The sequence below is a fragment of the Mesoplodon densirostris genome, chromosome 1 (assembly GCF_025265405.1).
Source record: "Mesoplodon densirostris isolate mMesDen1 chromosome 1, mMesDen1 primary haplotype, whole genome shotgun sequence".
NCBI classification, from domain to species: Eukaryota; Metazoa; Chordata; class Mammalia; order Artiodactyla; family Ziphiidae; genus Mesoplodon; species Mesoplodon densirostris.
In genome coordinates this window covers 40760344-40788034 of record NC_082661.1, presented here as the reverse complement: position 1 = coordinate 40788034, position 27691 = coordinate 40760344, and the positions used below count along the sequence as shown (strand labels likewise).

The 27691-nt window shown below is 36.8% G+C and overlaps 1 protein-coding gene across 2 annotated transcripts in view; it reads left to right on the top strand.

Annotated features, from left to right (window-relative positions):
* Positions 1–22067: 22067 nt before the first annotated feature.
* A1CF (APOBEC1 complementation factor) overlaps positions 22068–27691 on the top strand; it is a 51298-nt gene continuing 45674 nt past the window's right edge. For both annotated transcript variants that reach the window (XM_060117078.1, XM_060117002.1), the window contains exon 1: positions 22068–22166. In XM_060117078.1, the coding sequence (XP_059973061.1) occupies positions 22068–22166 (99 nt within the window). The remainder of the gene's footprint in view (positions 22167–27691) is intronic.

Below are 27691 nucleotides of genomic sequence, written 5' to 3'. Positions count from 1 at the left end.
TCTTCAAGGTAATTGTCATTATTCATCACTGAATGATGCTCTCACCTAGAGTTTATAAGCTTAGCTCCATTTATGTAGCAATAGTGCAGACTACGTAGGGAGCCTTCAACTACTGTCCTGGGCATTAACTGATTTGTTGATGAATTAAGAGGTTTGATGAAACTGTGAAGGAAGGATATAAGGATCCAGATGGAAGCTGAGAGGAGAACAAGTCCCATGCAGGTCCCAGAAGAAAACAACCCTAAAAAGATTTAAACCAGTGCAGATGCTGTAACTAAGATAGTGAAGGAAACAAAGAAGGGAAGATTCTATAACATCTCCTAAAAAACTGACAGAGCACTGGAAGGGCATTAGGTATAAACGCAATTGATTTTCACTTCTATTAACCCATCTGTAGTAGCCTTCTATCCAGCTTGTCTATTAGGTTTATATTTCGTGCTCAGCTGGGGCTCAGCTGGGGCCTTCTGCATGAATTGGCTTAGCCTAAAACCTGTGCTTACTTGCAGTGGAAGTCAAAAAGCAGAATCTGATACCACGGAGGAGAAAACTCTTGGCACATACAAATGCCCCCCTTAGGAACCCTCTTTCCAATCCTCTTTCCTGAAGAGCCCTAACACGGCCTCACAATTCAGGCATTTACTACCAGCCAATGGACACTGTATAATAATGATAACAATGATATTAATAATAGCTCTTATATCCTTATATAGCTCCTGCCATATGCCAGACACATAGATTAACTCATTTAATCCTCTGGAATCTCCTGGAATTGGTACTGGTGCAACTCCATTTTTCCAGGAAAGAGGTGACGTCTCAGAGACATGAAAAAAATTGCCCAAGATCACACAGTGAATCAGTGGTAGAAACAAGAGTGAACTCCAGGAGTCTGGCACATAGACCCTGCAAACAGAATAAAAATGGAACACTGAGAAGCATTGAGTCTTGGAGTTAAAAGGAAACGTTGAGGTCCTTTGATAGAGAAAAAGCTATATGAGTGCCCCAGGGATAAAAGACACTTTTTATTAGGGTAAGAACCCATGTGCAGGACTCCATCCCTCAGGCAGGCCCTTTCCATTATACCACCTCCCAAAGGACAGCATTTCTAATTCATCCTGATTCTCTGTGCAGACTCTGAGAGAGAGATTAATAGGACCTCCACGATTATGAGGAAATATTCCCTTCACTCTGAGTGCCACTCTCCCTGTTACGTTCAGATTCAGGGACTGACACAGCCGGAGACGCAGTTAAAGAAGACCTCTCTTGTGAACAAAGAGACTGCCAGGCCCAGGTCACAGAGGAAATATGCACAGGCACAGGCCAGGAACACAGTGGTGTCACCTCTGAAAATACAAAGTAATTGTCCTGAATGACTTGGCTGCCTTACACTCGAATTCTGTTAGCGTCTGAAAAGGACATAGCACCTCCCACCTGGAGGACACACCCTTCTCCCCAGGGAAAGGATAATTGGGTTGCTAGGTCTCTGAATGCTAAGGGAATCCCATATTTAAACTGACCTAATTTGGAGCTTTAAATTGGAACCCAGATGCACCCAAATAGCAGCTCCATCAGCCTCAATAGAGTTCTTCATTTAGGATAAAAAGAGTATGTTTCCAGAAGTTCCTTTTTAAAATACAAATTAGTTGGAATACAGAGTGGGAGTGATCAGGGCGCTTTGAGGTGTTGACATATAGGAACACCGTAGCCTAAAATCACCTAGCATATTCACTAGTCTCATAAAGCCTTAGGAAAATGGTACTTAGGACAAGCAAGTTTTGATGGTAGGGAAGAGAAGACGTACAGGAGAGATGGCCCAGGGTGAAAGTGTCATGGGTAACCAGAGGATAATAGAAGGTATTTGAATGGCAGGTGTTTGTCTGATTTTTGAGAAAGAATTTACTTATTAAATAATTTTGATTTATTATTAAAGTCATTTGAGCATCACACTTACCAGGTACTAATTCCTCCACGTGTCTCTCTCATTTCATAAGTTACTTAATACAACTGCATTACTTATGTTGGAATTAATCAGGGAATGCCGTTATGAGGTCCCAGAGGGTAATAAAGATAAGAGAAAAAATTACAATGTCTAGAAACTCTTATTCTTATTTGCCTTTCAAAATAAGCCATAAGATCAAATATTTACTATAATAATAATAATTTAGTTTATTACTTCCAATAATAATAATTCAATATTTCAAAGTATTCCCCAAATTCCAATGAAACAAAGCTGACTCATGGTGCTGGAATGGCCAAGAGGGAGATGAATACAATGTTAAAGCAGAAGGCTCTGGACCCAGAATGCCTGGGCTCAAATCCTAGTTTCACCACTTACTAGCCATGTGACCTTCAGCAAGGTAACTTCTCTGTGCCTGTTTCCTCTGCTGTAAAATCAAGGTTGCTTTGAGATTAGATCAGAAGTTACACATGAAGATCTTAGAACAATACCAAGTAAGTGTGCATAAACCTCAGCTATTGCAGCTGTAATTCTCATCTCATTTCTGTGTTGATTTCACAATGCTTTACTTGAGGAAAATGGTTAGAAAAGAGAGAGGCTATGGGGTCAAAATGTAGAAAGTGTATTTTAGCCTGGAAGTCAGTGGCTTAGAAATTAACTATCCCCACGACTGGCTTGCTGTGCAAATTGGGAACAATTTCTCCCTGACTATTGCAGTTTTCCCAAGGCAGAGATGTTCTCTATCATAGGCAGGGCCTCCTAATTAAGTCAGTATAGAGTGATTTAAAGGAACTGGGTAATTAGCAAGAGAAACAGGCTAGAAATCTGGTCTGAAATCACCCCAGAGTAGAAACCTCTCAGGCTCTGTTATTTTCACTGTTAAGACAAAAAAAAAAAAAAAAAAATCAAAGTATTCAAAGGCACAATCAATACTCTTTATTGAATAAAATAGCCACATAACTGGGGACAGAAGGCGAGAAGGTAGAAGAGATAAAGAAAAACATTAGTGAGTGTCATGTACCATGCTCCATGCTGTGCACTTATCCAATAAAGAAAAACATTAGTGAGTGTCATGTACCAAGCTCCGTGCTGTGCACTTATCCAATCACTTTGAATCACTATAACAACCTTATAAGGCAGGCATCATTATCTCCAATTTTGAAATGAAGAAACTGGGAGCCAGTTATAAATAACTTAACCCAAGTTTGTAAAGTTCTTAAAGGATGGAACTCAATATTTGAACCTAAGTCAGTATGACTTCATGATCCCATGGTTTTTTGTTCATTATTGACTATGACACCCTTAGACTTGTGAACCAATAATGAACAACACAGTGCAAAATATTGTATATTCTAATATCCTGTGGTGAAACTAGAAAATTAGGAAAAAGAGGACAAAGTCTGGAGTAGTCAGAGGGGATATATAACATGTCCATTCTGTTTAGTAAATATGTATGAAGTGCCAACTAACACGAGGCTAAGGGCTAAGAAGATGAGTGTACATCCTTGGTGGGTTTATGGCCCTCCCTCTCTTTATCCTACCTTCATTCCTCAATGAATGAATGAGGAATGAATGTAGGATGTTCTGTCCTCCTTTTTCTTTTCCATCTGTCTCTAAACTAATCTTTCTGCCTTTAAGCTGTTCTCAACAAAACTCATGTGTTATCTTTCTAAAGTACACAGGGTCCTAGAATTCTTCCATGCTGTTCCCAGTGACTTCATAATACAATGCGAACACTCTTATCATGTCAATATTGATTTAATTCTTGCCTACCTTACCAGCTTTATCTTCTGTCACTCTTGCTCCCTCTCTTGAGAAACCCCCTCCCAACTTGAATTCAACATTCTAATCATACTCAAGCTTCTCAACCATCCATATTATTTTCACTTACTCCTCTGTCCCCTAGAGTCCCTTTCTTCTCCCTTCTCCTAACTCCTAGCCATCCTTCAAACTGGCCTGAGTAGAGGGAATGTATACACTGGAAATTAATATGAAGTACAACATTGGAGAAGTTTGGTAATAAAATAGAAAAATTGACATTAGTTCATAGAGTTATATGAGGCCATTGGAATTATTTTATTTGAAGAGTAATATAAAATGGATATTTAAGAAAATCAACCAGTGTTGTACCGATGACATTAGAGTTAGAAAAGACTAGAGGCTGAATTACAGCGATGATCTAGGTATTAAATGATGGCTGCAGAGATGATAATTAATGGCAGTGGGAATTCAAAAGAAAGCAAAGTATCAGAACCCAGTGGCTGACTAGAAATAAGGAGGCAAGAATTTCATAAGGGCAGTTTATACCAACGCATATGAGTTAACATAAAATCAGAATTTATATAATCTTTTTTTTCACTGTGATTGAAATGTATTATTTTGTTTATATATACATTTGAGCTGATTTTATTTTTGCAACCAAAAAATACTGCATTGACACAATTTAATCATTGACATACACTAGGATCTTTTCTTTCATCTTCAAAAGTTCTGTCTAGCTGACTCTTGTCCTTGAAGCAAATTGTCCAATTTTGAGAGGTAGAACTATAAATCTAAGTAGTTGTATGTGTGGTCAGACTGCCTGGAAATTGTATGAGTAAATTCCATAGATGTTTCAGGAGGTACAGACTGTTTTTCTTGCCCCCTCCCTTTATTTTCTGACACTGAGTCTTGGAAGTTTCTGGCTTTTCAGTGGAAAAAAAAACTGAATCGTGGAAACAAACACTCCAAATTATTCATTCATCAAGCTTCGCACAATCTGGTCTTTAATCTTTCACTTTTTCTAAGTACATCAGGTTGGGAGCAGCCATATGGTTGTAATGCTGGGAGGGCTGGGGAAGGCTAGATGTGAGACCAGGGCAGAATTTGGGGTTGTTGACAAAGAGCAGGGAGAAGAGGATCTGGATTTCTTTCAGAAGCCTGAATCTTTGGAGGGCAGTCTACAATCGGGGATGAGAGATGGATGCTGCAATTGGTCGGCTTGGGTTTGACTAGCTAAGTAGAGGACGTGAAGAACACATGGCCAGAGCCCTGTGCTACTCATCCCGGTGAGATACAACTGTGGGCTAGCCAGAGCCCTGAAATTCTTACTACAGGAAACTGTCACCTGCTTCTCTGTGAGAATTACAATTGCAGGCAATTCATAAAGCACGGAGGGACTTCCCTGGTGGTGCAGTGGTCAAGAAGCCGCCTGCCAGTGCAGGGGACACGGGTTCGTACCTGGTCTGGCAAGATCCCACACGCCAGGGAGCAACAAAGCCCATGCACCACAACTACTGAGCCTGCACTCCAGAGCCCGCGAGCACAAACTACTGAGCCCCCGTGTCACAACCACTGAAGCCTGCATGCCTAGAGCCCATGCTGTGCAACAAGAGAAGCCACCACGATGAGAAGCATGTGCACCGCAACGAAGAGTAACCCCTGCTCGTCTCATCTAGAGAAAGCCTGTGTGTAACAATGAAGACCCAACACAGCCAAAAAAAAAAAACAACGGTACATTAAAAAAAAAAAAAAAAAAAACACCAAGCAGAACCATTTGCTACATCTCTTATCAAGGTATATCAGATGGCAAGTCACCCTTACTCAGTGACCTAGTTATAGAATATCCATATAATCTTTTTTTTTTAAGGGAAACATAAGGTTGGCCTTTATTGAAAGAGTCAGATTGCCTCAGGGCCATTGTACTACAGAGCTTTAGATCATTGGAATTTGTAAGCTTCACTCCAGGATTGAATGTATTCCATCAGTCAGCGATTGGCAGCCTTGGTGAACATTGAGTTTTCAATTTAATTTTTCCAAATTGGTCTGAAGAAACCAGATGCAGGAACTAAGTTCAAAAGGACAATCTCAACGAGAATAAAAAGAGACATGATAACACCAGACCTCACCAGCCCATCAGGTCTCTGTAATCAGACACACAAATAATTGGTCCCAGGACTATTGGATAAACATCTGCTTTTAAGCTGAAGGATATCTACATTGTATGCTGTGATTACCACCATACCAATTTGTAAGTCAACTTAGAAATTCAACATACATGCAAAGAAATTCTACTCTTCTTGTTAGGTTATGTAATTCTAGAATTTCTAAACTCTGCCAGTTCTCTTTCCCAGGGATCTTTAAGAAAGTCAGGCATGGAGTCAGAGTTGGGAATTATTATTGAGAGAAGATAACACAATAGCCATCTGTACCTTGATCTTACATGTACTAGAACAATGACAACACCAAAACCATGTATGTATATGTATTAGCCAGGGTTCTCCAGAGAAACAGAACCAATATTCCAATTGGAATCCTAACTGGCTAATACATATACCTACATAGTTTTAGTGTTGTCATTGTTCTAGTATCTGTAAGATACATATAAATCTATTTATCTATCAATAGATAAAGAGGTTTATTATAAGGAATTGGCTCATCTGATTATGGAGGCTGACAAGTCCCAAGATCTGCAGTTGGCAATCTGGAGACCCAGGAGAGCCAACATGTAGTTCCTGTCTGAAAGCCAGAAGGCTTCCCAAGAAAAGCCAATGTTTCAGTTCAACTCTGAATGCAGGAAGAGACTGATGTCCTAGCTCAAGCACTCAGGCAGGATAGAGGTCTCCCTATCTTTTTTTTTTTTTTTGTAATAAACTGGACATTCTCTCTTATTTAGCCTTTTTATTCTATTAAGACCTTCAGTTGATTAGGTGAGGCTCACCCACATTAGGAAGAGCAATCTGCTTTACTCAGTCTATCAATTCAAACATTCATCTCATCCAGAAATACCCTCAAAGACACACCCAGAATAATGCTTGGTCAAATGTCTGGGCACTCTGTGACCCAGCCAAGTTGATTCATAAAATTAACCATCACAGTATAACCTTAAGGGAATAGAAAGCACCTCATGTTGTCTGGTCTTAAGGATGTCCATTCCTTCTCCATTACCCACTCCTTCATCCAACACATGTACAGTTTCCATCTGCTGTTAAAATTTTCCAAAGTCTTTTTTGGATTAAAAAAACTGCTATTCATCTCTGAATATTCAATGTTGTCAAGGACAGGTCACTTATGAGGATCTCTGGTTCAGAGTTTCTGATATTCTTATCCAAGTTGAGCAGAAGCTGGAGGATTTGTAAGGGAGTGGTGGTGTCAGAACCAGCTACAAAAGGAAACTTCTTGTGTGATGTTGTGCTATCAACACTGGCCACCAGGAGTTTATTCACCCTTATGTATATATACACATTCATAGCCACACATGTGCTTGTGCATTCCTACATATGTACAACCACACACAACCTGATGGTGCAGGCATAAATTCATCTCAACCAGGGAGAGTATGAAAATAAGGATGGGGACTCTAGGCACATGGCAAATGGGAAACAAGAACAAAGGAACCTAAGAAGTAAGAAGTAACTGGTGTATCTGGGAGACCTGATGGGCTTGAGTGCAGAATAGCTCTAGACTTGGATTGAGAGATAGTCAGAAAAGTAGAGTTAGGACAAGATCATGGTGGATACTGGATGTCAGGCTAAGGGGTTGGACTGTTTCTTTATAGTTAATTATGAGACCAATGAAGAATATTAGAAGGGACTTAGGGAGACTGATCTCGCAGAGGTAGGCAGTAACTAGGGGTAGTAAGCAGTGAAGTTTCATTCTACTTTGGCTGAGTTAAGTCTAGTAATGGAAGAGAGGGTGGAGGATGGGAATAGGAGTAAGAAGAGCAACAAATAAGGATACATATGTACAGGAGCAGGAAAAAGTCAAGATCCAGACTTCATGAGGAGCCTACGCTGGAGGTTGTTCTGGATAAAGAGACTGTAAGGACCTCAGCTGTAGTTATTCATGGATCTGCTAAGGTGCTTCACTGTTAACTTGACTCAACTACTTCCTACATCTGCTTCTCTCTCTTCTAAATGCCATCCTTACTTTCTACTCTCTATCCTTTCTCTACCTCACAGCTTTTGCTTCCTCTCCATATACAGAGCCATGACATAGAGCTTTATGCATACAGTGGTAATATGAATACCTTATTGGTTGGTCCTCATGGAAATGGAGTTGAATATGAATCACTTAGGCCAGAATCTAGGAAGAATGTGATTTTTTTTTGGTATTTCAAGGGCACTATTTGTAAATACTGGCAATTATGAAAACATTTATTCATTAAAAGTGATGAAAAGTAGACAGGACAATTATTAGAGACAATTTTGAATTATTCTCTTTCTCCTGTAATCTAGACTCTGTCTTTCTTTTATAGATTTTTCTTCTTTTTAGTAATTTTTAAAGATGTGTCTGTCCCAACTATTTGGCAGGTGGAATAAATTACTCTCCATATTTCATTTTGTTTGACATTTAACATGCATAGACTAGATCTTATTTCAGAAGTTCTAACATCAGCTGTGTATTATCACCTGAGGAGGTTTTAAACCATACAATTTCCTGGGCTCCACTCCAGACCAGTTGAATGAGAATCCCTCTAGGGGTGGTAAGGGTGATGCCCAAGTACAGGTGATTATAACATGAGGCCAGGTAGGGAGTCTGTTCTTTCTCCATAGTTTCTGCTAAAATTTAGAAATACTTGCAGTTAAATCTTGAAGTCCTATTTTGACAAGACATGCATAGGTTAACACTTTCTCTCCTGTCTTTCCTTGTGTAATTTATAGTTTCAAGCTAAATTCCAGGGATTTAAAGGCTCTTTGTTGATATTTAAAGGGCATTTGAAGCAAATAAATGGTGAAATGTCTTTTGAAGCCAATAAAATATACCTCCGTAATATCTACTTAATGAGAATATGTTAAAGAGCAGGAGGTGTTTCCACTGGACCATAAATTATGCAATTTTAAACAGATTTTTTAAATGAAAATAAAAACTTCTGCTCATTTAAAATCATTTTTTCTCAAACAAAACAAGAAGGAATTCCAGATGTCAGGATTGTTTTGCAGTAATGATGATCTGTGGGCCACATGAATGTGCTTAACTTTCCCAAGAGTTTGGGTAACTTTTTTTTTCAAAAGGGATTGTGTGTGACTCCTGATTTTTAATTATTTTTTAAAAAATGTCGGGAAGACATGTCTTCTCATCCCCTGAATGTTCACAATGCCCTGATTTAGTCCAGGTGTAAGCATATACACATGTATATACACAAAGAAATGTATAAAAATTGCAATCCAATCATTTGTCTATTATACCTCTGCTTGTTCTTTTTCTCTGATAAATGCTAAGTTGGTAGCCCCAATAGTATTTTTTTTCTCTGGTATAGTTTTATTTTTGTCTATAGATATTTTTACTGTGGTGCAATTTCCCCAGTATCTTAGGATGTGATATTTTAAGTTACTCTATTTAGGACTTGGAATGACTCCAAGTAAGACAGTATATGGATTTAAATATCAACAAACAGTAATCAAAATATCAGCTTTTTACATCTTTGAAAAAATAGCCATTTATTTAGAAAGTTTGTCTGTCAGCATTGCTTCTCTACAACTGTTAATAACTTGTCTTAAAAATATGGTGTACCTTCCAGATAGAATCAGCAACTTCTTTAGCCAGGGGTGTCACCAAAGGAGCAGGAGAGAGAACAAAGTACAGGATTAAAGAATGGAAGGGAGTAAGAGACAGATAGACAGCTATTTAAAGACAGGTAGACAGCTACTTAGAGACAGGTAGACAGCTACTTAGATTCAAATCACGGTTGTGCCACTTATTACCTAAGTAACCTTGGGCTCATTAACTTCTCTAACTTGGTTTATTACCTATATCAGAGGAATGATAATACCTACCCCATTAAGTTTTTATAAGGGTTAAATAAATTACATTTTAAGTTTTTAGAACATAGCCAATAGTAATCGTTCAGTTAATGTCAGCTATGTTTATTGTTTGTATTATTTGAAATCTGTTCTAATATTGCCCCATAATAGGCAAAACCAAGTATCTTGGTTTTATGTCTTTTCTGACCACTAAATGACCATATTTAAATAAGTTTATAAACTATTTTTTTCTGTGAATCTACTGCTCATGTCCTTTGCTCTTTGTCCACTGACTTCTGAGCCCCTTTACTATTGATTTTAAAGTACTCTTTGTATATTGCAGATATTAATTCTCTGTATATTATGTAAGTAGCAATCATTTTCTTCTAGTCTGTGGCTTCCTTTTAACTTTATGTTGTCATTACAGATATTTGTAATTTTTATGTAGTCACATCTGTTAGTCTTTTCAATTCTGGCTTTTGGTATGCTTGGTTAGGAAAACTTTCTGCATTACAAGATTACAAAAATGTCCTCCCATATTTTCTTCTAGCCGTTATACAATGCTTTTGAAAGGTTATTTCTTCAGTTCACTTAGAATTTCGGTATGTGTTGTGAGATGGTATGCCAACTTTATCTTTCTTCTCAAGTTGTCTATGATCTCCCTATGATTGCACCTATTGGCAGTTCCAATATAAACACAACTATGGGTCTAGACTTTTTTCCATTCCATTAATCTATTTGTCTATGCCTGTGCCTATTGTATTTATTTTTATTGAAGTATAATTCATCTACAACACTATGTTAATTCCATGTACACAACATAGTAATTCAATATTTCTATATATTACCAAATGATCACCATTGCCTGTTTTAATTTTAAGTTTTAATTAGGCTAGTTTCAAATAACTCTATACTTTCAATGCATGTTGTTATATGTATTACCATTTTTCCTGCCAGATGAACTTTAGAATCAGTTTGTCAAATTTCAAAATAATTTAATTGGAAATTATTGGTATTTTGATTGGTATTGGTATATTGGTATTGGTATTGGTAATTGGTATTGCACTAGATTAATAACTTTGGAAGAATTAATTTTTATAATAATAAGACCTCTATTTACCCAGGCTTTTAGATCCTCCAGTAAGTAGACTTTCATCATTTTCTTCATATAGATTTTGGATATTTCACGTTGTTTATTGTTACTTTATATACTTTGTTTATATTGTTCAGATTCTCATTTCATTTTTTTCTGCTTAAATACGGAACATTTTTATAACTGTCCTCGTAGTATTCTTTTATTAGTTCTAATAGTTTTATATAGCTGATTTACCCTTTTTTTTGGGGGTGTGGTATGCGGGCCTCTCACCGTTGTGGCCCCTCCCGTTGTGGAGCACAGGCTCCGGACACGCAGGCTCAACGGCCATGGCCCATGGGCCCAGCCGCTCCGTGGCATGTGGCATCCTCCTGGACTGGGGCACGAACCCGTGTCCACTGCATCGGCAGGCGGACTCCCAACCACTGCACCACCAGGGAAGCCCGAATTACTTCTTTTGACTGAGAATGAATGATTGCAGTGTTTCACTATTTAGTGTGATGTTTGCTACATGTCTCTGATAGACACTGTATCAATTTAAGAATTACTATTCTATTACTAATTTACTAAGAGTTTTTTTTAAACCACTAGTGGGTGTTGAATTTACATTTACTGGGATGATCATGTTTTTTCTTCTTCATCAATGAAGCGAATTAAACTAATAGAATCCCTGATGTTGAATAATCTTTGTAGTCTTATAGTAAACCCATTATGTTTATTGTATATTAGTCTTTTGATATTTTGCTGTATGCAGTTCATATCTATATTTGTGATACTGATCTTTAGTCTTCTGTTTTGTGATATGTTTGTCTGGCTTTGTATCAGAGATGTGCTAACTTTGTCAATAATTTCATAAATTTTCTGTTATTATTCTATGCTTCAAACGCTTTCTATAATAAAAAATATATTTCTTAAATGAGTCTGTAAAACTCATTTAAGAAAACTTAAAGTTTATAAAACTTGCCTAATAAAGCCATTTGGACCATGTGTTATTTGGGAGGAATACAAAGAATTTTTTCAATACAGTTTACAGTTATTGGTATATGCAAATTTTTGACTTACCCTTGAAGCAATTTTGAAAATTCACAGTTTTCTAGGTAACTGGTTACTGCATCTAATTTTTCAATTTATTGATAAAAACATATTCTTTAAAAGTCTCTTGATCTGTGGTTATATTCATTTTCCCTTTGTTTTTAAAATAGGTTTTCTTCTTTTTACCTTGCAAGATTGCCAGAGGTGTGCTCATTTACCCATCTCTTCAATCAGCTCTTACATGTATTTATCAAGTCTACAGATTTTTGTGTTTTATTAATTTACTTTTATCTTTAACTTCTTCTGATTTCTTTTAGTCTCTTTTGCTTTTTCCTAGCCTCCTTGGTCAAATGATTAACACTTATTAGAAAAATGTTGAAGAGAAACAGTTTCCTAAGAATATAATCTTGACCACATCTCATAGTTTTTGATGACTTGCTTACACTGACATTCATTTGTTAATATAATTTAACTTTTTAAAATTAGAGTAAGAGCTGCATATTATAGACAGCTAAAAATAGCAAGAATGATAAAAATAATTTTTTAATGCACCAAGAAGATAGAATGAGTTATCTTTTATAATCACTGTGATGAATATAAAAATTAACACAAATGAAATCAGACTATACATTGTGTTGTAATCTGCCTTTTTTTACTTGATTATAGTTTACAAATATCTGCTTAAATAACATATTCTACTAGAACATCAGTTTTATTAGCTGTACAGTACCACTGCTTATTAATATTTCTTTATCATTGGATATTTAGATTGTGTCTAATTTTTATTACAAAATTAACATGCTCTATGAGACACCACACACACACACACATGTACACATACACACTGAGGACTTTAAAGATTTTTCCTACTGAGAAATGAAAACAAATGAAATAACTGGATTATTAAAACAATATGAAAGAAATCAAGATAATACATTCAAAACTGCACTTTTCTTCACCTCAGACAGTTTCTAGAAAGGAGAATAACCATTCAGAGAGCCATAGATGGTGATTAAAAAGTGGCATGGACATATATACACTACCAAACGTAAAATAGATAGCTAGTGGGAAGCAGCTGCATAGCACAGGGAGATCAGCTCGGTGCTTTGTGAGCACCTAGAGGGGTGGGATAGGGAGGGTGGGAGGGAGGGAGACGCAAGAGGGAAGAGATATGGGAACATATGTATATGTATAACTGATTCACTTTGTTATAAAGCAGAAACTAACACACCATTGTAAAGCAATTATACTCCAATAAAGATGTAAAAAAAAATCTCTAATTAAATAAAGCTAGCATAATTTGCCAACAGAAAAAAAAAAAAGAAAAGTCAACCAAAGCAGCAGATAAGGAACAAAGAAGGAATGTTTACTGAGTATCTTCTGTATGTCAAGCATTTTGTTAGATGCTCTCATATCCATTATCTGATTTATTTAATCCTTTGTTTAGAAAAAAAAAGGAAAGAAAAACATTTAAGTATCTGTGTTCCTATTCTTTTCTTAAAATAGGAAACAGTGTCTCAGAATAGTGAAAATCATGGTGGCAGAACTGAAATTTAAATGCAAGCTTGTCCTTCTCTAAAAATGTGAAACCTACTCTAGAAAGAGGATTTTGTCAATAATTACCAGTAAAATTAATATATCTACTATGAAAAATTTTATTTTTCTTTATTTTAAGCCTTGTCTAAGCTCAAATTGACCAGGCCCAACTTAAGGCATGATTCATTACTAATGCCTGAATAACATAGAAGGGATTCTGGTTAATTTGATTTTTTGCTGATATACATTGCTTTTTAAAAATTAAGATGCCACATATTAAGACTTTTTGAGATGTTTTTATGGTTACACTTTGGAATTTTATGTATGCGTATTCTCTATTAATTTTGCTATGGTTCATGATGCACGGCCAAATAAACAGCTATAATATTAATTTACTTCCAAAATGAGCTTAAGACTGATTGTAAACATTTTTCCAAAGAGAATATTAGAGCTAATTTATATTTTTTATCAAGTAACACAAAGTAATTTTTACTTAGCCTCATTAGGCAAATGTGTAAACTTTGGTCATAAATTCTTAACAAACCATTTCAATACAATTTGGAACACCTTCTGTGTAAAATTCCCAGGAGATACTAGAAGGCTGAAATTCATGATAAAAAATCACTTGTACCACTTGCATGTTGCATTAAGAGTTATGTCCAGCCTACATCATGCAACATCAGTATACAATAAGACACTGGGGAAAGACTGGATTGGGTTTGGAGAGGTCCCGAAGGCAAGTGAAGCTACCATCAATTTGAAATTCACACAGCACGTTGCTAGTACAGGCCCCCCACAATCACAAAGAACACCTCTCTTCTGTTTACCAAATCAGAAATAGGCTTGCTTCCCATTCAGTTTCCTTATCTGTCCTCTTCGGAAAAAATCCAAATAAGATAGAAATGATAATATTAACAAAACTACTCCATTTCCTAACTCTAAATTGTTAGTACAATGGCTGGCATTGTATGCCTGTAATATATTAAACATTTTAAGATATTAAACATTTATTGACCTTTTTGTTAAAGTTGAGGATAATTACTTCATTTAGTTTTTTACCAAGAAACCTTCTAACTTTAGTTCTCTGTCTTATCCTGCATCTCCTTTTTGTTCTTCTCTGTCTATCATTCACAGCTACCATTTCAGCTTTTGCTTTTCTAAGTCATCCTTTCTTCACTCTTTAAGTGTGCTTTTCCATCGTGTACTTCTCTTACCTTTGTCTCATGTCTTGCCCAATTTACTATTTTGAGAGACTTTAAAAGCAAACAAACAAAAAAAACTTGTTTTCCCACTTTCTCTGTTTCCTAGCTGCCAACTTATGTTCCACCAGGGCATTAAGATCTTCCCACTTTGCCATAACTTCAGGCAACCCTAGATAACACATATCACCCCAAATTCTCTCATATTATCATATTTTTCCTTCCACAACTTGCTTCTCTATGTGAGCCCAATTTTTATGTATGCTTTTCTTCTTTACAGATTAGGGTTATAATTTAAGAGCAGCATACAGTATCTACCTGACAGCTCTAGATTTGGAAAAGTCATAATCTACCACCCTACCTGCTGCTCTCCTACAGCTTCCTTCTTATTTTGTTCCCTGCCACCTTCCCTGAGCCAGGACACACTGGCACTGGAGGACATCAGGGTCAAGGGTCAGGAACAGCAGCTCTGATCTTGCCCAACAGTGAACTCTGGAAATTGCTACTGATCAGTATCAGCCAAGTGATGAGGTGAGCTGTTCACTCCAACCCACCTGTGACTTTAAGGGAAGCAGAAATCTTGAACCCCCAATAACTTCTAGGTTCTTTTTATCTTCATCAAATAGGCACTAACATTGCAAATACAAAACCAGAAAGGCATTGAGAAGAAAAGTGAATCCAAACATCAACTCTATTTTTGAATCACTTTGCACTCAAAATTTTACTCTTACAAAATTTTACCCTCCCAAATACAATGACACATTCAAAAATGCAGAAAAACCATGCAAATCAATTTCTCACATAGAGCAAATTCATTCTAGGATGGAACTTTCAGGAAGTGACTGGAACAAGCATAATAATAAGTGTTAGGAAATTAGCTGCAGACTAATTTTACTTCTGATCCAGTGCAAGTCACTATCATTTATAAAATGCTGACCCAAAATCTTTCATTTGTTCCGTAAGTATTTACTGAGCACTTAGCATAATGTCAGGCTAAAACTCTTGGGTAAAGATGAGTACAACATAGTCCATACATGCAGGACATTCACAGTTTAGTTAGGTAATAACTAAACTATAATAATTATAATTATAGTACCATATGCAACAACCGAGGGATGTACGAGCTTTCTTGAGAGCATTAAGGAAGTGGCACCTAACATTACCCATAGACAGGATCAAAGGAAGCATCACAGAGCAGATAATATTTCAATCAAGTCTGGCAGGATCAACAGGGTCAATGTAGTGAGACCAATGTGAGAAGAGAATGGTAGTTAAGAGAAGGGAAGAGAAGAGAAGGAAAGGGCATTTGAAGCAGACAGCCCAGAAGTATAAGAAAACATGGGACTTCCCAGTGGCAGGGTATGTGAATGACACTGGAAGGGGAGTCTGGGAGCTAGTCCTGAAGAGATGAGGTGTCATGCTAAGGACTTGGGACTTTATCCTCCCAGCAAGTGGTTTTGCAATTCTACCCCTTGGAATTAGAGATTGATTAATTATAATAATAATAATTAAATAATAAAATAGCTAACACTTCCTGTGCAGTTAGTAATCATCAGGATACACTTTAAATAAGAATACATTTAAAATACTTAATCCAGGGCTTCCCTGGTGGCGCAGTGGTTGAGAGTCCGCCTGCCGATGCAGGGGACACGGGTTCGTGCCCCGGTCCAGGAAGGTCCCACATGCCATGGAGCGGCTGGGCCCATGAGCCATGGCCGCTGAGCCTGCAAGTCCAGAGCCTGTGCTCCGCAACGGGAGAGGCCACAGCCGTGAGAGGCCCACGTACCACACACACACAAAAAAACTTAATCCTTAAAAACAACCCTATGAAATAGGAACTAATATTATCCTAAATTTTAAATGTTAGGAAACCGAGACTCAGTTTCCACTGAATGGAAGCAGAGGAACAAAAGAGCGGAACATTTTTATACAGCAAGTTTGGTGGCAAGTACACATTTGAACAAAGTATTACTTTGCTAAGAAAAAGGAGGATGGGAGACACTGAGGGCAGACTAGTGGAAGCTGGCAGAGCTGGAAGAGACCTCTCGTTTTTTGCATTATTAGCTCCTCCCTCACCTCATTTTCAGAATGAATAAGGAAGGAGGAAAAGGGAAGGAAAGCACACAAGGAAGTGCTGTCATGTCCGGCAGGCCCTTTCTGCAATCTCTTTGCTATTCCTCCCCTCCAACGTGAGTGATTAGTCGTAAGTCAGGTGGGAGAACTTGCTGTATGCTGGACCCAACTAAATACTTGACAGGTATTTTCTCATTTCACCTCCACACCAGCAATATCACAGCCTGCCTGTTACCCCAATTCACAAATGAGCAAAGTGATGCTGGGGGGAGAGGAGCCCATGATTCTTTCCTATAATATTGCCTGTGCTCTTTCTCCATCCAACTTCCATTTCTTTGCCCCTTTCTTCCCTCATCCATTCTCATCTAGATAACCCTGCTGTTCCATGAACCTCTGGAATTTCTTACTGTACAATCTCCAAGAAGTTGGGGTGACTGCCTCTCCCTTTCTGCTTTTATATTTTAATTATCTATGCCTAACAATAGTCTAGCACTTACTTCATTCCAGGAATTCTTCCAAAGCCCTTCCAACACATTTACTCATGTAATACAAGACCCCCAGAGAAATGTTATTGCTTCCTCAGTTAAAGATATTGAGTTACCAAGAGGTTAAGGAACTTTTCCAGGGCACAGAGTAAGACGCAGAAGGAGGATTTGAACCCAGGAGGTCTAGCTCCAGGGTCTGCATCCCTATTCAGGCTTTATCTTCCTTGACTTAGCAGGACTTGGCACACCTGACCACGCACTTGATCTCAAAATCCTTTTTTTTTTTTTCTTGGCTTCCAATCCACCTCTCTCATTTGGTTGACCTCCTACCTACCTGGCTGCTTCATCTCATTCCCCTTTGCTGATTCCTCTTTGTCTCTCCAACTTCCAAAAGTTAGAATACCCCAAAGTAGGACCTATTTTCTATACTCTGTCCCTACTGATTTCATCCAATTTCATAGCTTAATCATCATCTCTACACAGATAGCTGCCAAATCGATATCTCCTGTCTGTAAATCTCCCATAACATTCTGACTCAGATATCTAACTGTGCACTGAACCTCTTCACATGGCTACCTAATGGGCATCTCAAAATCAATGTGCCTCCAACTGAGCTCCTGCTCTTCCTCCACAAACTTGTTTTTCCTCATCTCAGTAAACTGGCAACTCCATTCCTCTAGTTGTCCAGCCAAAAAACGATGTCACCCTCAACTCTTCATTTTTCTCTCTCACGATGCAACCAACTCATCTGTAAAATATATTCCAAGATTCGATCACTTTTCAGCACCCTCACTATCACCACTCTAATCCAAGCCACTATTCTCTCGTACCCAGATGTCACAGTGTTTCTAACTGGTCTCCCTGCTTCTCCCCTCAACCCCTCTAACCAGAGCAAGGCAAGTGAGGCACTGCCTCAAATGCAAAATGTAAGAGCCATAAAAAAAAACTCGGTAATTAAGACAAATGATATTTTAATGCAATTAAAAAAAATCAAAATCAATGAAAAAATCCATGATGAACAAAATGGCAAAATTTATGTAAAAACAGGATCAGAGTGATTGCCTTACCTCCCTTGCCTCACCTTAGTCCCAGCCCTGCCTGACTCCCTTCAATGTTTTCTCGATGGTTAGAGTGAGTCTGTTAAACATAAGTAAAATCTTCACATCTCAGGGCAAAAGCCAAGGTCCTTACCGTGACCTATAAGATCCTTCATGACCTGGTCCGCCATTATCTCCCTGACCCCAGTTCCCACTTCTCTCCTCATTCACTCAGTTCCATCCTCTCCACATAGGCCACTGTTTCATCGACAAGCTCCCACCTCAGGGCCCTCCAACTTCTTGGAATGCTCTTCCCCAAATACATCCCTCATTTCACCCAGGTTCCTTTCCAAATTCACTGTATCAGGACCACACTATCTAAACTTCCATCCTCCTCCCAACACAAATACTTCATATTGCTCTTCCATTCTTTATTTTTTTCTCCTCAGAAATTAACATAAGCACAGTGTATACTTTGCTTATTTATCTTGTTTGCTGTCTCTCACAATCACTATAAAATTCCATGAGATTTTGGGGGGAGAGGGGTTTGTTTTGCTCTCTGCTTTATTCCCAGTGTCTCAAAAATTCTTGGATCATGGTAGGTACCCAGTAAACAACTTTTGAATGAATAAGTAATACATGTTTATGAGTGCTTTCCTTTAGCTCCAATGGTCTTAATGCCTGCTATATATATAGGTTTTGAATTCTATTGCCTCAATAAATTACACTGGGAACTACTCCTCAAAATGCAGTAGCTCAGATCTGAAGAATCTGCAAGGTGTTAAATTAGAAAATGTATTGCAAAACGTTTCTTTCAAATTTGACCAAATTTTTAAACAAAAGTTTGACTTGCTTAAGAAAATATTTATCTTGGATTTGAGTTCACTCCTTAGATTAAGTCAATGTTGAAAGAGGGAGTTGTTTTTGAGAAATAAACATTGAAGGTCAAGTGTCTCTTAGGGCAAATTCTGAATTTTGTTTCTATGTCCTGATTTCCAATGACTTGATTCTGTGTTGAGATATTATACAGATTTTCTCAATAATGTCAGAGTGAACCTGTGTGTGATCAAAAGACCATTCTGATGTCAAAGTATTTTTAATCACCTTTATTAATAATTAACCAAAACTAAAGGCAGGTTTTACAAATAAAACTTGTCTCACCATGAATTGCTATCTCTTGATGGAGAAGATGAAATTCAGCAAAGAGCAAACCTACAACTTGGCTAGAAGACAACAGACTTTGCCTTCCAGCATCTGTTAAAACATGCAAGACTAACCTCATCAGACCACAGTCCATCCATGGCCTCACTGCTCTTACAGGTTTAATCCAGCACTGTGGGAGCATTTGAGAGTATCCTGATGAAAAGGCAATTTTAGTAACATTTGAGAAAAGTGCACGAGTTAGAATTAGTCTTAAAGGCTAGTTTTTCTTTGTAAATCTTCAAAATTCCTTTTTTTAATTTATATTTTTTATTGAAGTATAGTTGATTTACAACTTAGTGTTAGTTTCAGCTGTACATCACAGTGAAGTGATTCAGATATATATATATACACACACACATATATATATACAAAACTGAATATATGTATATATATATATATATATTCTTTTGCAGATTCTTTTCCCTTATAGGTTATTACAAAATACTGCGTATAGTTCCCTGTGCTATACAGTAGGTCCTTGTTGGTTATCTATTTTACATGCAATAATGTGTATATGTTAATTCCGAACTCCTAATTTATCCCTCCCTTTTCTTTACCCTTTGGTAACCATAAGTTTGTTTCCTATGTCTGTGGGTCTATTGCTGTTTTGTATGTAAGTTCATTTGCATCTTTTTTTTTTTAGATTCCACATATAAACAATATCATATTCGTCTTTCTCTGTCTGGCTTACTTCACTTAGTATGGTAATCTCTAGGTCCACCCATGTTGCTGCAAGTGGCACAAAATGCCTTTTGTAGTTTTATCTTTTAAGAGGATTGTATTTTTTCATAGAGATTTCTATGACTGTACTCACCAGCAGTTTAGGATTAAAAACTGAATATAGGTCTCATTTTATGCCTACCTTGTAGTATCCATAGAAAGAGTATTTACACTATAAATGTGTCACTATATCTACACATCCAATCTGAATTGCTACATTTATATATCAAACCACCACTATCAGAAAATACTTTCCAATTTGTCTTAGCCAAGATAAAAAGTTAAGATTAAAACAAACAAACAAACAAAACACTGCCTTTTGCAAAGTAACAGACACAGAAACTGGTGTATTAACTGAGTTAGCCAACTGTCCATAAAACACAATGCCCTAAAGCTGGGCAGGGAGTGAAGCTGCCATATAGACAGCACTAACTAAATACTTCTTGAGAGAATGAATGATTGAAAACTGAATTGATCTGGGTCAGAAGCAAGCAAGAATTATTGGAAAAGTCTAGGGCAAGAATGGCCATGCTTATATACAGAACATGAAATTGTTTTATCCCTGTAACAGCTAATGAATATTCTCGCTGGAATCTAGTTTTTTTAAAATTTGGTTTTCTAAATTATATTGAAAATATTTCCTTCTAGATGATGCTTGTCTATTGTTTGGGAACTTTATTTTTAATTGAGTATAATTGCTTTACAATGTTGTGTTAGTTTCTGCTATATTATTCTATTACTTTCATAATAGAATACTTTGAGGCTGCATTTTACTCAGATTATTATCTTGGCTTCACTTTTGTCACCCAATTTTTTACCCATTCCTTGTATTATTAATGGTACCTTTACTCTGAACCTTTAAATGAAAACCAAAGTGGTATAGGAAATCCCAATGCATAGAACAGAAAAGTTCTTAAAGGGCCTATAGTGAAATACATTATATTTGCATGGGATTCAAATCAGTGTAAAAAAGCTTCCTTTGTCTTGGTTGGCAGAGTACATCAAGCAGAGTGAAACCCCAGCACGGAACCTTCACTGAGTCACTCCCACTCTAATCCAGTGGGTCAGTGCACTCCCCTCTGTACATGGGAGCCTTCAGGGGCTCGCACCATCATAGCCTGGGACCTTCGACAAGTCCTTGTGCTGGGAACCTGTGAATTTGAACAACCATCAGATTTGGAATGGGGTTCAAATCATGTTCCCTGATAGAAAGTATAGATAATGAAATGCTGAAGTTTCATATTCACATCTATATAGATCAACATGAACATATGTAAATTTTCCTAATTTCTTAGATTTTACAAAGGGCTTCATGTCCTTTTCTGAGTGGTCTATGTGATATACGATCCAGGTGTCAGTAGGCCCTTCCAACACCATTCAAAAGGATCCATTGTTCTTGTTTTGTTAAAACCCATGTGACATTTTTATTACAGAGTAGTTTGCATGATGACTTCTGTATATCTGATACCAGCACACTCTGATCTAGAAATTTATCTTTGAAGAATAAGTAGATAAATAAATGTCTCAGGTAACAGACAGAATAGATAAATGAAGCTAAAACTTTCAGGATCTTCATACCACATCCTCGTCAATTTGATTTAGTAACAGTGCTTTCTTCCCACATCTGCAAGAACCATTCCTCATACTTTTAGTTGGCAAGAATGCATTTGTTTTTGAGTATTTGGTGACATTCTGAGATAACTGGACTGAGAACTACTGGTCTGCATTCTAAGTGGAAAAAGGACATTATTCAGTGTTGACTTCTAAATTTCAACTAAACTTGAACATTTTTTTAAAACTTTTTTTTTAATGAGGATATTTAACTGGCCTGGTTTGTGGGTGTCTGTTAGTTGCTCTAACCTTAATGAGTAATTTATACAGAATGTTTCCTAAAGATGTCCTTCACGAAAAGGACAAGTTTGGACTTGGTAATAGTAATTTACTTAATTTATCTTAAATTTGGTTTCAGTGAGCAACCCTAATTAACCTGATTTTTTGCTGATAATCATTCTCAATGGAATCAAATCACAAATCCGGGGATGGATTGAGCGGCACCCAGAAGGAAGCAGCCCTCCGCGCCCTGGTCCAGCGTACAGGATATAGCTTGGTCCAGGTAGGAACTTCTTGTGCCATCTGCTGAAACTCACCACTGAATTCAGAGTGGTGGGAATATTAGCGATCCTAACATGCAAAATGTGATCAGTCAGTTGTATAACTCTTTAGATGGACATTCCTTTCCAGGGGTGGAAGGAAGTTGGATCACTTCAGTTTTGTAGGTGATCTTCCAGGTGATGTTCTTTCTACTCCGGGTTATCAACTCAATTTTGCCTTGTCATTTGGAAGCAGAACTAGGGTTAACAGTCATAAAGACTATCACAGTTTTGAAAGGCCAGTTTAGTATAAGAAAAGGCAGCTGGAATTCACCACCCAGAGCTTGTCAGTGAAGGAGAACCCAGCTGGTGCTTCAAGAACCAGAAGAAAACAAACTATCCAGGAACTTGCCTTGGTCTCTAGAGAGATTTTTGACTGCAGATGTAAAACAACTTCTAGATGAAGGATCCAAGAACTGACCATCTGGTCAGCCTAGCTATTCCAGGATGTTTTCTCATAATACCTATCCGATCTGTTTAGGATATATAATAATTTCTCTCCATGTTCAGCATTTTTGAAAAAGAAAGAAGAAAAACTATCCTAAAACTATCTATTCATTGTCACTGGTTGTTATGAATTGTCTGTACATTATTATTGTCTTTATGATAACCTCTGTTAGAGAGCTTATGATATATTGAAAAGCAAACTAGTTTTAGACATATAAGTTAATTATCTTACTCGAAGAAATAATGTTGCTTTGTTTTAATGTTGTTCTTTTTACAGTAAGATAAAGTATTTTACTGGTCAGCTATTACATTTTATCCACATACTTTCCCAACTTAACCAAATCTTTGTGCTATTATGAATACAAAATTCATAAGTGGATAATAATAAAATATACAATAATGTCCTTTATTACATGTTCCTTTGTCAGATCAGTTGAAAACTAAATGTAGTACATTTTGCAATAATTTTTTGTTTTGTTTTGTTTTTGTGGTACGCGGGCCTCTCACTGTTGTGGCCTCTCCCGTTGCGGAGCACAGGCTCTGGATGCACAGGCTTAGCAGCCATGGCTCACAGGCCTAGCCGCTCTGCGGCATGTGGGATCTTCCTGGACCGGGGCATGAACCCGTGTCCCCTGCATCGGCAGGCAGACTCTCAACCACTGCGCCACCAGGGAAGCCCTGCAATAATCTTATAAGTCATGGCACACTTTGTTAGAGATAATATAATGCTCAAAGTTATTTCTAATTTTTTTATCCTAATGAAGAGTATTTATTTAGACATTTTAAAGATTTCAGAGAGTATTATTTCACAGAAGCCTTCTAAAAGTTTCATTTAAGTCAAGGGAGATACTAATGTATTATTAGTTTTTAATACTTAATAAAAGTCTATTTTAGGATCATTACTAAACTTTTAAATGTCTTCATCTCCAACTTTAATGTGCTTCAAAATTAATGCCTGATTGAAAATTTTTATGCAGTCTTTTCCCACATAAAGGGGTATTTCATAATCCATAGAGAAAATTCTATAGAGTTTACAGTCTATAAAACAGATACACTTAGAATAGTAATTTTTTATATTTGGTCAGGTACAGTTAGTTGAAAAAATGTTTTTATCTTTTGTAATCAGCAGTTTCATAAATGTTATAAAATCAAAAATGTTTTATATCAGTTTATCTTTTTAACTGCTTTGTATCTGAAACACTCCTGCAAAGATAGTGGTAGTGGAAAGCACTTAAACCCTTTTGAAAACCAATTTGTCAATATTCATACATAAGTGTATTCCCCTTCTGGAAACAAACCTCTAATTATCTGAAATATAATGATGAAAACATATATAAGCCTTTCTAGTGTGACGCTATTTCTAATATCTAAATATCATAAACCTAATGCATAAAAGGAAATTATAAACTATGAATATATAAGTATCTCAACAAGCAGACTTTATGAGAAATAATCCTGAAACAATATAAACTGTCCATTTAATTTTATTCTGGGCCCTGGTTCTTTCATTCCCCCCAAATGAAATTCAGGGAAAGTCTCATGACTTTTCTGGTAACTTTCAGCTAATAAAAGATCCTCCACTAAATAATGAATATGTCTAGTCCAGTAGAATAAAAACTTAACTTCATTCAAAGTGAAAGCCATTTCCCTTTTCCAAGCATGTCAGGGTGGAGGGCAATTTCTATTTTTTCTCCTTTATGCTTTCAGAAGCATAGTTTCCGACACCAGTTTCCTAACTAGAATTCCTGACTCAGCTGAGGCAGAAGAAAGGGGTGAAAGCAAAGGAGAGGGGACAGGAGTTTCTACTTGACTGGTTTTGGCATTGGGCTCTGGGCCCAGCAAGTGTGTAAACCTCCTGGGATACTTTGTAGGGTCATCAAAGACCTCCTTAATTCCATTGCCAGGGGTCTCTCACCTGGCTATGCTCTGCTCTAGCTAGAGGCTCCTTCCCTGGGACTCAGTCTCCTTTGGCAGAGCTCTTTTCAACACCCCAAGCATCCCTCTTGGAGAAGATGGAAAATGACCCCTGATTCCTACATTTGGCCAAATTCTAGTCCCCTGGAAACACACATTCTGACCCAGTAAAACCTGCAAGTGCACGTGACACAAAGCAACCAGCTCTCCTTCTCACCACCATCAAAGCAGGAGGCCAGCCCATTGTTCACCATTAGATACTTTAGGACTGAGTTAGACCCACCAGCCTCCTGTGTTCCCAACAGCAGGGAATACATAGCAAGCTCTGAGTGGTTTCCTACTCCTCTCCCCTGCTTTAGGTTAGCTGAGAAGCACCTCAAAATTCCTCCCACTTAAGGGGAACTAGGATTCACAACACACCAGCAGTGGGCTCCAAATACCTTTGAATCAACTCCAAAAATTCCTTTCAAACTCTTCAATATTTTTTTCTAAATTCAGGGATGAGGAGGGGTAGGGAATGTTCAGTTAAGAATGTCAAACAGTTAAACAGTTACTCCCTACCTCCTTGTCCTGCTTGTGGTTCAGTGACAGTTTCGTATCCAAACCAGAGGCCCAAATAATCCATTCCATCTTAAAATCCTGTTACAAATGAAACGTAAACAGTCATTAAGTGATCATTTAGAAAATTCTGCAGAACAGAAAACTTTAACATATTAGAACAATGTAAAAAGCTTGCAAATAACAATATAGTTTTAAAAGAGACTCAAACAGCAATGGAGATCTTTTCATAAACCTAATAATTTAAGAACATTTGCATTAAAAAGGAAAAAAATAAGGCTATTTTACTTTTATCATTTTAAATGTTTTCAAATATAATACCCCTAAAACTATACGGCCAAACTGCCTATTACTTTGATCTTATATATTCAATTACTTTCAGAAGATATTAATAGAGGTTTTAGATCACAAGTTAGTAACAATTACAAAATAGTAAACATTTACTGGACATTTATATTCTAACTGCTTTGTGTCTATTAATTCATTTAATACTAATAACAACACTATGAGGTAGTTACTATGATCATCTCCAATTTCCAGATAAGAGAAACAAGGCTCAAGGAGTTAGGGTAGCTTGCCCAAGATTTATAGGCCATCTTAATTCCACTGCAAGTGGCCAAAATTTCTGGCAAGGTTTACAGAACTAAGAGCTGTTGTAATGTTATCTTTAAGATTGCAGTTTGAGAGATTAGCATGGCAGAGCATGCTAAAAATATCTTGTTGAGCTTAAACCTTGTAACATGATTCACTTTAAGTAAGTATTTGTTAGCAGAATGACTACTGGAACAGAAATTTTCTAGTAATGTAGAAACCTAAAACTCTGACACTTAGCTATCTAGATCTAAAGCCTCTAATCAAGATGTAAATATATACATGACTTGGGTCAACCACTTTTAATGATTTGGAAAATACCTTCTGATTTTGGCTGCAAAGTGTAGAAAATCACTCAAGACTTCAAATCAGAGATCTGCTATTCAACCCATTATCTACCATATGCAAGTATGATCTATATTTTAATTCTGTTTTTAAAATTGACCTATAGTTGATTTACAACATTGTGTTCATTTCAGATGTACAGCAAAGTGATTCAGTGACGTATATATATTATTTTTCATATTCTTTTCCATTGTAGGTTATTACAATATATTGAGTATAGTTCCCTGTGCTATACAGTAGGCCCTTGTTGTTTACTTATTTTATATATAGTAGTGTGTATATGTTAATCCCAAACTCAAGTCCCTTAACTGCTCTCGGCCTTAATTTCCCAGAAGGTTGGCTAGGACCTACCCCACTCTTAGTCAAGATTTTGTGATTCTAGCATCTGCTCAACCTATTTACTGCTCAGCAAACTTGTCTAATTGGAAGAGGAAACCAGCATGTATTGAGACATAGCTTCAAACTCTGCAATTTAGGGAAAATCCTTTAGCCTTCTCAATACTTCAGTCTTTCTACTTTGGATTAGAGAAAACATTAGTATCGTCTTCAAAAAAAAAAAAAAAAAGAACATCGGGTTTACTTTTTTAAAAATCTCTGTACACAAATGAAGGTAAATATATTAATACAATTCAGGGAGCATACCCATAAAATGATATTTTTAAGTGTTACGGTATTTGCTAAGTTAGGGATTGAAGGATTTGCTTCTGCTCTTCTTTGCAGTCTCTGATATTGAATGCTGAATACTTGCAAAACAAGAATTTGAAAAAGAGACGGTGACTAATTTGTGCTCTCTTATCACTAGCAGGACAAATACAGTGGTCAAAAATAGAATTTTGCAGGTTACTTAATAACGTGAGCCAGTCTTTTATATACAAACTGATGCAATAAAACGTGCTTGTGAGGGCTTGAAAATATGCTTTGTGATATCTTTTTAATAATAATTGGATATCTTCAGAATTCATAGCTAAAATTTTTATCAAAGTTCTTTAAAGAAGAACATTAATGCAATACTCTGCATATATAGGTTCAATAAATATTATTGATAAAAATTGTGTAATATTGACAAGTTAAACTTTCAACTTAGTTGCATTATGCCACACAGAAAGATTTTGGATGTGTGCCACTATGTTAGCTTGTAAACAGACTTTGTCTCCAGGCAATGAAATTATGTGTGGGGCTTTTTTTTCTCACTTTTTCACTCTTAACTGTACTTCCCAGATTTTCTAAAACTACTATACATGTCTTTGAGAGTCAAAGGAAAAAAAAGTCACATTATGATGAACATTTCCTCCAGAACGCATTACTAGCGTGGGTCATCAACTCTGTGACATGCGATACTTCTTTCAGCTGGAATTTTCTCCTTAAATCTAGAAAAATACATTTTCATAGATGAACATTTTCAGAAAACTTTCCACCCAATGTGGAGTCAGTTTACATCAGTTTTAATTCTACTACAAGGAAAGCTAAATATATAGCTAATAAAGATCACCCTCAAGTAGTCTGAATATTTTTTTAAAGAAGACTCAGGATACTTATATACTATTTTTAAGTGATTTAAGATATGGTGAGTATTAACACTTTGTCCAATTACCCTACTGATAATCTATTTTCTAAAAATTATTACAACAAATAT